The 12,282-nt window shown below is 38.9% G+C and overlaps 1 protein-coding gene across 19 annotated transcripts in view; it reads right to left on the minus strand.

Annotated features, from left to right (window-relative positions):
• LOC136825652 (serine-rich adhesin for platelets-like) overlaps window positions 1-12,282 on the minus strand; it is a 91,753-nt gene that overhangs the window by 54,183 nt on the left and 25,288 nt on the right. For 6 of the 19 annotated variants that reach the window (XM_067082312.1, XM_067082323.1, XM_067082311.1 and 3 more), the window contains exons 3-4: window positions 8,599-8,652; window positions 8,094-8,234 (exon numbers count right to left, since the gene is read on the minus strand). In XM_067082312.1, coding sequence (XP_066938413.1) covers window positions 8,094-8,234; window positions 8,599-8,608 — 151 coding nt within the window. In that variant the 5' untranslated portion in view covers window positions 8,609-8,652. Of the gene's footprint in view, window positions 1-8,093; window positions 8,653-12,282 lie in introns of those variants that run through there. The other 13 variants (XM_067082316.1, XM_067082328.1, XM_067082313.1 and 10 more) reach the window with 5 other exon arrangements.

The raw sequence follows: 12,282 nt of genomic DNA on the forward strand, positions 1-12,282 counted from the left end.
CATCAACACACGGAGGAGCAAATCATTCCAGGATCGTTCTTGAATTCGTGTGCACTTGCACAAAGCCGTATCTGTTTGCGACAGTTGCGAAACGACGTCCTCCTCAGCACAGGTGTCTCCAGAGACTTACTTTTATACTGGAACTTCGCCCCGTAAAGTCCTGATGTCTTTATAACTTCTAACTCTCCAAGGGCAACTGCAGAAGAAGAAGAAGAAGAAGAAGAAGAAGAAGAAGAAGAAGAGGTCATTTCTGGAAACTCTTAGGGGTTTTTGAAAGGCGTCAAAGGGTAGATGTCGCTGAAACCTAAGTCTGACTTACGGGGAGCCACCTCGTCGGCTCACAGCAAGAAATCAAAACATGGTTTTCCCGGATTTTAATGGCCATTGCCAATATCCCATCGAAGGACATTTCAACATGGACGCTGACTGTGCAAATGAGCAACCAGTTCCTCGTCCAGTATTGTCATCATCACACACGCTGCCAATTGTTCGGTTTGTGTATCGAAGGCCCAGAGGAGAGGGAATTACCTCAAACTACGTATTCTTTCACCAAATAAATTTATAAACATATTCACTACAACATCTCTCTCACCTTCCTTTCCTGTGTCTCTCACGCCCACGCACAGTAAGAGAGGGACCCCTAGAGAACGAGCATGATTAGAGGAGGAAGGTAACATGTGTTTGGTGCTGGTCAATAATGGTTCATGCTCATCATAGCTGAGTAACGCTGACTCTGAACAATACCCGGATGAGTAGGGCACCTGCATCGTTAAATACCTAACCTGGACCACAATCGGACGTGATTGACAAACTGCTTCCTGTGCTTTGACGCCTTTTTTTCGTGTCACTTCTATATATTGCATCTTTTTCTCTTCTTAGAAAGAGGTGACACTCTGATCATTCCACCAGTCGTCCAATTAATTTACCTTCTACTGTCTCCGTTTTGCATCACTGCAAAGTTATCTTGATCGAACTGCTTTGCATCACTGCTAAGTTATCTTGATCGAACTGCTTTGCATCACTGCTAAGTTATCTTGATCGAACTGCTTTGCATCACTGCTAAGTTATCTTGATCGAACTGCTTTGCATCACTGCTAAGTTATCTTGATCGAACTGCTTTGCATCACTGCTAAGTTATCTTGATCGAACTGCTTTTGCATCACTGCAAAGTTATCTTGATCGAACTGCTTTGCATCACTGCTAAGTTATCTTGATCGAACTGCTTTTGCATCACTGCTAAGTTATCTTGATCGAACTGCTTTGCATCACTGCTAAGTTATCTTGATCGAACTGCTTTGCATCACTGCTAAGTTATCTTGATCGAACTACTTTGCATCACTGCTAAGTTATCTTGATCGAACTGCTTTGCATCACTGCTAAGTTATCTTGACCGAACTACTTTGCAGCTATGCAAAGCTGTCTTGATTGAACTGTTTTGCATCACTGACTGTTATCTTGATCGAGCTCCTTTGCATTACTTCATGTTATCTTGATTGAATTGCTTTGCCTAACTGTTAAGTTATCTTGATCAAACTACTTTGCATTTATGCAAAGTTATCTCGTTCGAACTACTTTGCATCTATACAAAGTTATCTTGCTCGAACTACTTTGCATCTATGCAAAGTTATCTTGATCGAACTACTTTGCATCTATACAAAGTTATCTTGATCGAACTACTTTGCATCTATGCAAAGTTATCTTGATCGAACTACTTTGCATCTATACAAAGTTATCTTGCTCGAACTACTTTGCATCTATGCAAAGTTATCTTGATCGAACTACTTTGCATCTATGCAAAGTTATCTTGCTCGAACTACTTTGCATCTATACAAAGTTATCTTGCTCGAACTACTTTGCATCTATGCAAAGTTATCTTGATCGAACTACTTTGCATCTATGCAAAGTTATCTTGCTCAAACTACTTTGCATCTATGCAAAGTTATCTTGATCGAACTACTTTGCATCTATACGAAGTTATCGTGATCGAACCACTTTCTTCTATGCATATTATCTCGATCCAACTACTTTGCATCAATGCAAAGTTATCTTGCTCGAACTACTTTGCATCTATGCAAAGTTATCTCGATCGAACTACTTTGCATCACCGCATGTTATCTTGACTGAACTGTTTTGCATCACTGCTAAGTTATCTTCATCGAAGTGCTTTGCATCACTGCATGTTATCTTGACTGAATTGCTCTGCATCACTGCAAAGTTATCTTGGTCGAACTGCTTTGCATCACTGCATGTTATCTTGATCGTGCTGTTTTGCATCACTGCATGTTATCTTGATTGAATTAATTTGCAGATATGCATAGTTATCTTAATTGAAGTGATTTGCTGCACTGCAAAGTTATCTTGACTGAACCGCTTTGCTTCACTGCAAAGTTATCTTGACTGAACAGCTTAACATCCCTATAAAGTTATATTGGTCAAACTGCTCTGTATCTATGCAAACTGATTTCAAACCTTTTAATCCAACTGCTTTGTAACCGTTATCGAGGGGGTGGGGTTACGACACCCGAGCTATTCTTCTCACTTATTCTTCTCTCCTCTCTCACCGAACCTCTCCCTTCTTCTACCAACGCTTTCAGCGAAGCAAGGCCTCAATCACTGGCAAGCTGCAAAAGAGCGCATTCGTAAGAGACTGCAAATCCAGAAATATAGAAAAATTTTAACTGACGTGAATGATGACGTAAGCTGAAAGTAAAAAATATCAACATGGACAACTACTTTCCGACTGAGTCTTCTCGTGAGATTCAGCCATTACAGGAAATGTAATGGGGCAGTGAATGATATTGTTTTTTTGTTCCCTGAATATATTCCCAATTTAGTGAGAAGGGTCTAATGTTCCGCCGTGTAGATGTTGGTAAAGGAATGCATGAATGATATTAGAAAGCTTGACCAGAGAGAAATCATTATTCAGTTACTTGACTCAAAACTTGCATGGTGTGTGTTATATATATGTATATGTATATATATATATATATATATATATATATATACATATATATATATATATTATATATATATATTTATATATGTATATATACATATATATACGTGTGTGTGTGCGTGTGTATAATATATACGTGTACATACGTACTTATTTCTGTGAAACACGTAACCATGTGTTCATTACATCCATATATATATACATACATACATACATATATAAATGTGTGTCTGTGTGTGTAGTGTATGTACCGTATGTATGTTTATATGTATACATGAATGTATTTTACACCTACATATGCTTTGTATATATATATATATACTCCTGTACCACGTCACCTGCCCATATTTTACCAGTGAACAGGGGCACAGAAGGAAGTGCCCGAACCATATGGCTGCAACGTTCAAACATTGTTTTATGGGCCTTTTATCTTCATATAGTGTGTGTGTGTATAGTTAGTATTATATCAGTTTCTCCGGACGACGAAACGAGGCTAAGGGACGGATGAGTGTGACGAAAAAGAGAGACGGCTGAAACCACGCTGGAGAGGCAAGGAAGCCAGTGTGACTCATCAGTTGCCATGGAAACAGACGACGCTACCTGACATCAACATGGATACCAGACTTGAACACCTGCGACGACCGCCTGTGCACCATCTCGCTGCCAATTACGCGATATCCGCTTTCTGACGATGCCTAATTTTGACAGTTCGTGGAGTTCTGGTCTGGTTCTTTCTGCAGCCTTTGAAATTAAAAGTAAATTTGGAAGACCTCGCATATTAGAGGATTCATGTGTTTCCCATGACTGCAAATGGCAAGATTTCAAACGATGGAATCACTTCAAGGTTATTAAACAAGATGCGTGAATGACACTAACGTCTATCCTTTCATGATGCACAGTGACTTAGATGGTCGAATCAGCTGATCAAATTCTGCTTTTCTGGGACGAGGAGGAAGTCGTTCCTTTGCACTTCGTAGAGGAAAGGCAAATTTATTCTCCGCATTAATTCCTTCTTTCTTTCTTTGTGCTGTCACTTTATGAAAGAGAATCGCCAAATCTCTGCTTCTACCAGAATATTCCAGAAGCACTGATTCTCTCTGAAACGAAAGGAGCCATTTGATCCGAAGTCCCAATTCGTTTTCTGCTGACGGCTTCGTTCCTTGGAGAAAGTGTGTGAAGACAGTCCCGTCCATCCGTCCTTCTGTTTTCGGGCGCTGGTTCCATACAAGGGATCGGGCTGCGAGGCCTTTGCCTGAGCCCCTTCCCTACCTCCACGCACGAAGGATATTTCCTCCTAACAGCCTCAGCTTTCTTGTCCTCGTATCGACCAATGCGACCGTCGGCATTAGTCCCGGAAAGACTTGCTCGTCGTAACTTCCTCATCTTAGCGACAGGAGGGGCGTGACACGGTCTCTTGTGCTGTCAAGAGACAGACCCAAGTCCTTGACGCTGTAAGCCTTGCACTTGAGGTCCACTTGAAGGCAACTGTTTGATTTCCGAAAGTTCTGAAAGTCTGAATTTCTTGGGGTCAACAACAACTTTCCAAGCAGCAAATATATTTTTTTACACCTTTAGGGAGATGAAACAATCTTATAATGAGTATTCTGATGTTATGTCCTCAACTACAGTGGAAGGAGTGACTCCATAACTAAGGCAATATGTTTTCCCATATCATTTCTCCTTCCATTTATATAACACATAAATGGAATTAAATGTTTTCGCTCCTGCGTTTAGCGCCTGAGCACTTTTCACGCCACATTTGGCCGCCCCGTCACTGGTAATGACCACATACCCATGTATTCAATCCTTTTTGCTATATCAGTACCGAGGGCAGGTTTCCTTGCTTCGGGGTACATTGATCAGTCCACACTTTTTTGAGCGTGTATCAGGCACGCTAACCCGAGAGTAAGTTTTGGAAAAAATATTACCTAAGTAAGACCTTTCTCCTTCTACGTTTCACTGTGTCTAAGCTTTTTACTGTTAAAATTCATCATTCCTGTTGTCCCCCCTCGGCTGATGCAGTAATCCGGTAATCTTGCCTTGACTATGACACCAAGTTCCTCGCCTCTTGCGCCTCGCTTCATCTTGCGAGGGGTGACTGTCGTCAAGTGACACTGTAATATCGGTATTTTTGGGTACGGAATTCACCATTAGCGTTTTACACCATTTGACTTGTCGTACAACTCAAATACTAAATCTATTTGCTTGATTCTTTGTTGAAATGCACTTCATCGGTCATTGTCTACCTTTGCCGACATCGTTAATATGCGCAGGGATAAGTTAAGTATACCTTAGTTTTACCAGACCACTGAGCTGATTAACAGCTCTCCCAGAGAGGCCTGGCCCGAAGGATTAAGACTTATTTTACGTGGCTAAGCAGGGATAGCCTTGGCTGCAACATGAAAGGTCGATTTTGGGATTCTGTCTATTCTCAGTCTTTTCTTGGTCACTCATCGTTCTAGTTCTGCACTGGACCTAGTCTCAATCTATAATTATGCTTATATCTCAGTTAAGGACATTGTCTGCGAGTTTCTCGGTACCTGTGATAATTTTGCCATTGAAACGGTACATTCCTAAAGCACTGTTAAAATGCATCTGACTCAAATCTCACGCTGTCTGTTGAATAATAGCTGTCAGTTGTACTGATATAATTACTTTTGAAATTCATGGCTAACAGCATTCGAAAAAGAAACGATATTGGACACTATCATGATGTTAACTTGATTCAGCTTCAGTACATTTATATACAGTATATATATACAATATACATACATATATATATATATATATATATATATATATATATATATATATATATATATATATATATATATATATATATATATGTATATATATACATACATATATATATGTGTGTATATTTATATATTTTTATACTGATTTATATTTATATATATACATATATAACATATATATACTGTATATGTGTGTGTGTTATGCAGTGGAGAGGAAATTTCTTTGCTTACCTTTTGCTAAAAAGTCGAGAAGTCCCATCTATTGGTAGCTTGATAGTGACCGCATCAAGAAGGCTACTGGTAACGTACATTCCACTCTCTCTCTCTCTCTCTCTCTCTCTCTCTCTCTCTCTCTCTCTCTCTCTCTCTCTCTCTCTCAGGTCTACAGCAAAACAAGCGTTACCCAAAATAATTTATTTGACAAAAATCTAACATAACTGGATTGCAAGAAACAAGAGTTGAAATAAAATGGAATACTAATGCTCACCAAATGATCAATCATGTTAAAGTCCACCATATTTAACTAATTATTGTTCCTAAACCCTTTTCCCACAATAGGTCAAAATAAGTCAAAGTCCAGTACATTCCCAATGGGTATATCTTTAACGTCTTTCTCAGCGAAACATCTGAAGAAATCAAATAAAACCCTTGTTAAACAAATGCATAAAAATAAAGGTATGGGAATTCCTCCCATGTTGCTTATAAAGTACACACAATGGTCAAATTCAAGTGAGATATATGTTAAATGACAAGAACAATCTACAATTTGAGAAACCTAAAATATTTCCTACCTCCAAACAGCAATGTTCACAATTCTTAATCGACAGGCCTTGAACCACAGAGTCTTCACCGAAGACTTCTAATAATATTCAATGTTGATCTTCGAATGATCATTTGTGTGATAACTAATCCCTTCACACCCTGGGACTCCGCCCAGAAGAAACACACCTACGAACTAATTTACCGGAACCTGGACATTTCCGGCGAACGCACTCACAAAGTCTTGTCGCTAGGCAGGGATGTTCTCACTTCTCCAGAATATCTGACATATTTAACACATATACAGTTTTACTAATTAGGAAACGCACCAAACACCAGCTAAACATTCTCTCAAGGTTCTTCCCAATGCCTTTAGCCACACTAATTAATCAAGCATCTACTGTGTATTGTAATCCATAAAATACTTGTGACCTATGAGCTTTTAAAATCGATTTTATTGCTGCTTTTGACTTATTAACCACTTAAACTTTTATACTTAATAACTTAGGTATTAAAAGGTGAAGCACTTGATCTCATTCACAGTTTCTTATCAGTTACTGATGGCGATCTCAGTGAATAGTCATGACCCAAACGTGTTTTGTGACCTTGTCATATTCTCGTCTTACTTATGACACGAATGTCACCATGCAAAGTAGTACTGTGCGGCAGGGTACACATACAATTGAGAGGAATCGCTCTCCACCAATCCCACCCGGGGAGTCCACCCTTATATCTAGGTAGTAAGATCTGTGGGATATGAGGTTCAAAGCTACTGAAAATAACGATGCATATGTCACTTTGCACAAAATTATTCTAATATATTCAACGATGCTTAGTGGTATCTTTGACTCTTTAGCTTACCTCTTCATACAGTATGAAACCTAATGCTGGCAGACAGCCAGGGTTTGTCGACTATTTCACTGTCATAAGTTTCAGATTTTCTGGACATTCACAACCTCGGGGTCATTACCATTCTGGACTGCAGTAGCTGAAGTGGTATTTTTCTTTTTCCAAAGACTGACAGTCATGATTTAGATCACTGTAGAAAGACGTCTCGCTTGGCCATCTTCATATATGTTACTTGTTCAGATAACTTTCACTTGAATTTAGGGCTAGTGTGAGCTACCCACCTGCTGAGGCTATCAGTACCATTATTGTACTGAAATACAATAGGTCACCCTCCCACCTAAAGGACACGAATCATTCCCTTAAATGTACAACCGAGGACCTCCACCCATTCAAGAGAGGCTGCATCCTACCTTAAAACGGCAGGCTCAGGTGCCACAGATTATATTTATTGGTTATTTGTTCATTTCTCTATTCAGTCTGCACTGAAATTTACTATTTGTCTTCTCTTTACAGTTAAGGGTATTCTAAACTGGCCTTTAAATGTCTTCTGTAACAATGGATGGGCTTAATAAATAATAATAATGATAATCCTGCTACCTAATCGTGGTACATTACAACAAAAAACTGAAGAATAAAGTTTGAAAAAACTTTCTATTCTCGTACTTCCTACATGTATTATAGTTGGGGAAAACACGTGTTTGTTAAGATATATCAAACTTCACATACGCATAAAAGCACCCCTGTATGTGATGGAAAAAGTCTCGGGCACTAACCTGAAGGAAATTCACTGGGACTGTTACTTGAGCAGAAAGTGATTCCCGCCGGCCTCAACGCGTCCAAATGGGCAGCCGGACAGGTCATGGCAGCGCCTACTTCTGCAACAGCCGTTTTCCCAAGCTCATCATCATCTCTGCCTGGCAAAGTCTCAATCATGGTTGATTCTGCGTCATCCATAGCAGCAAATTAACAAGACCATCAACAGCGCCACTCTGAGGGCCTTCTATCAATCCACTGATTATATACCTAGGCTATTTTTCCCAGCATCATTCCGAGAGAAATGAGTGCAGCTTATCTTTACGGATCGAAATCTATTTGGAATGCATTGGGGCCTCCCTATATCAGTTACAGATCAGATAATCACTCATAACAGTGCCTCAGGGGAATTCTTTGGGAGGGGAAATTATTATTTCAAAATAAAATCAAGCAGTGTCACTGGAAAATGAAAGTGTGCGTATCCATGCTGGACTATGGCAAGAGGCATGTCGACGGCAAGCTTACCAAAAGACATCACTTGTCCTGCTGTCTCTGCTGAAGGTGGAGCCACGCCTTCCCCTGCAAGGGAAAGGACACTTCATTCAGACGTGGAAGGGACAAACAAGTATAGGCTATACATGGAAAACAAACTGACTTACAATATAAGACAAGGCGTTTAATAACAGTCAATTTAGTTTGTTAATATTCCTTTAAAGTAAATTTGTGTTTCGTTTAAACCGAGCTGTTCAAAGGACAATCCTTGACTACTGCTGCTTCTACGTGGATGAAGTTATTACTGCGCTCTGGGATACGTTGTTGTTGAAGTGTTGTAAATAAACTTTGTACTTAGCATACATTTCGTGTTTGATCTTACAAGGTATAAAGTCAGGGCCACTGCGCCTAAGGAACTTTGGAAGAACAAGAAAACGTTGAATCAAATAATTACAAAGAACTCTCTCTACAATACAAAAGGATGTGTATATCAAATCCTATGGAAGTCCTGTGACAACTTTTATACTGATCAAACTGGAAAATCATTATGAAAGAGAATAAAAGGGAATAATAAAAATTTATGAGATATACAAGGGTGAACAGTGGAATTTTCTTTCATGCCAGTGAAAACAACCACACTTTCATTGGGCGCGTCCAAAAAGATCATTCATTCCAATCATACCATGGAAAGAGACATGATGAGTTCAGGTTCTCCAGAAAGCTTCTGTGAGAATGTAAGTATCAGGTGATCAAGGCATGCATGAATTGGAGTCATTCTTTCAAAAGAAATACTTAATATGTATGGATTTCAAGAAAGGTAGTTGACGTCGGACAATAGCAAAGGTCTGAGCCTGCTCGCATCAATAAACAGGTTTATTTAAGAGTACCACTCCACCATTTCTCCACAGCTGTCAGGTGCGAATGTTTGATTTCCAACCTTCTGTGTGTTCATTCGGGCTGCCCCTCTAGCATTCATATACATTTCTACCACTACTATGTATTTATGAAAATGTCTTAGACATAAAGATTGAAATCAGTCAGGCTATATAGCCTACCCGGTGTTTCACTTTCCATTTGGTACATGTTGATAAACAAATCACCTTGTCAGTGTTTATATATATATATATATATATATATATATATATATATATATATATATATATATATATATATATATATATATATATATATATATATATAATATAAGGAGCTCATAGAAATGCCAAAAATGTGGAAAATAAAGGCTATATTTCAGAGACCAAACTCTCTCCCCCCTCGGGCAAATAGTGAATGAGAAAAAGTTACAGAAAAGCGAATTTGTGTGTATAGAACGACTCTCCGAATGAAAATATGTTATTTGATGCACGTATTTCAACTAACATCATTATTTTACCTAGGGCTAGTGGGAAATGATCTGAATAGGGTCCTAATTTTTCCCTCAAAAGCTGCAGAACGTCCTGTACGGGTACTTTTGTGAATAAGGAATCTACATCTAAATTTAGAAGTTTTATGTTGTGAAGTGGTACATGTGCTTCTTTGAATTTGAGGCAGAAATCTTATTATTAAGAGCCTGACGGATTTGCTCCCCGGATCTCCTGGAAAAGGAAATTGAACTAACTCGTAAGCAGCTGTCATCTTTAAAGTACCCTGACCATTTAATTGAAAAATCGATCCACGAAGCAAACACTATTCTCTACCGTCCCCCCCCCCATAAGACCAGAAAGACCACCAACAATGAAATAAAAATCCCACACCTGGACAAGATGAAGACGTTGACACAGACTCTTGGAATAAACTGGAATATTTCTCGTGTACTTTACAGAAGCAATTGTCGGTTCAAAAGCCAGATGGTGGAATCAGCCTTGATTAAACAAAGAAATGCTATGAATCTCTCAAGAGGCGCCTGGGACTCAGATGTCACAGATAAAATCTTCCTCCAACCAGCGATTGAGAAGATGAGAGAGGAACTGTCAACTGGAGTGACATAACAGCTGACCGATGGATTCAGACTAGAGAACTTCATGCACTTCCACTAACTTCTGCATCTCACACTTAACCACTGGAGATGCTCGACTGTCTCCTCCCAACAGGAGATTGTTCCTTTTGGTGTAAATGACACTTTTATGTAACTTTTTCTCATTCACTATTTGCCTGAGGAGAGAGAGAGTTTGGTCTCTGAAATATACCCTTTATTTTCCACATTTTGGCGTTTCTATGGGCTCCCTTATAGTTGGTGGAATTCTGTTTTAACTGAAAATATTTCACAGTCATATATATACTGTATATATTATATATATATATATATATATATATATATATATATATATATATATATATTTATATATATATATTTATATATATATATATATATATATATATATATATATATATATATATATATATATATATATATATATATATATTAAAGAGAAGGGAGCTGTTGCTCTTCAGCTCACAAGGTGAAGCGAAGGGTTGGGAAGGGACAGAAGGCATCTGTTACATAAAACAATTAATTGGCCGATGTTCCGCCGCGTATACTTTCCATTCGCACTTTCGAGGCTGCAACAATTTTAGACACCATAATAGTCTAACTTTACATTTAAAAACATTCATATAAATTATACTGAAAGAACTAAAACGCAGAAAGTCAACAAAAAGTTTGAGATGAAAGATAAATAGGAAGACAGATTCAACATACAACTACACCCAAGAACCCACCCGAGCAGAGGAAGTGAGGAGGCTGGAAGAAAACATCTCAAAAAACAATGACAACACGTCTGTGAAACATCAAATTAGGCTACAAACATTTGCGTATATAACTGGGTATTTAAGAGTTGGAACTGTCTTTTTTATTACTGCACCAAAAATGAAAATATATGCTACTTTTCTTTTTATACATGATAGTATATTTAAGAGGAAATGTCCACATATATTTCAGAAAGTTCTCCCCGCTATTGACCTTAAACCTGTTCCAAAATACCCACTGACGATCGGGTCAATGTTTCGCTTTCAGGACCATCTCAGCCCCATTTTGTCTTCGGATGTTGTGATGTTGTGTACAAGTATACTTGCCCAGGATGTGATCGTGGGACCTGCTGTATACGTTGGCTGCAAGAGGAGGCTGCTGAGGGTTCACACTGACGACTTAGTTTTAGAACCTGTAGCAGGCTGTCCAACCCTGAGCATTCCAACGTAAGAAATCACTCTGTTGGCCGCGAGTTCGAATCTCCGACCGGCCAATGAAGAATAAGAGGAATTTGTTTCTGGTGATAGAAATTCATTTCTCGCCATAATGTGGTTCGGATTCCACGAATAAGCTGTAGGTCCCGTTGCTAGGTAACCAACTGGTTCTTAGCCACGTGAAATAAATCTAATCCTTCGGGCCAGCCCTAGGAGAGCTCTTAATCAGCTCAGTGGTCTGGTTAAACTAAGATATACTTAACTTTCCTCTGTTCTTGGCGATTAGGAAAAAAAAAAAGACTTCCTGAAATAACCAAGAAGTGCTGTATTAATGGATGCTATAAATACTCAGCAAAAGGGGCCATGTTATGGAGAAAGGAAAAAGTGATGCATTTTTGTCTAAATAGGGAGGGCTTCTGTGTGACCACAGGCAGTAGCTATGAGACCCAAATATTTCTGCAAAATAACTACGTTGAAAGGATGCATGTTGCAACGGCTGCTGCGACCCCCTCCAGGAAGACAACCCTGAGAGTCCTT

Source organism: Macrobrachium rosenbergii, chromosome 39 (genome assembly GCF_040412425.1).
Source record: "Macrobrachium rosenbergii isolate ZJJX-2024 chromosome 39, ASM4041242v1, whole genome shotgun sequence".
In the NCBI taxonomy this organism is placed as follows: domain Eukaryota; kingdom Metazoa; phylum Arthropoda; class Malacostraca; order Decapoda; family Palaemonidae; genus Macrobrachium; species Macrobrachium rosenbergii.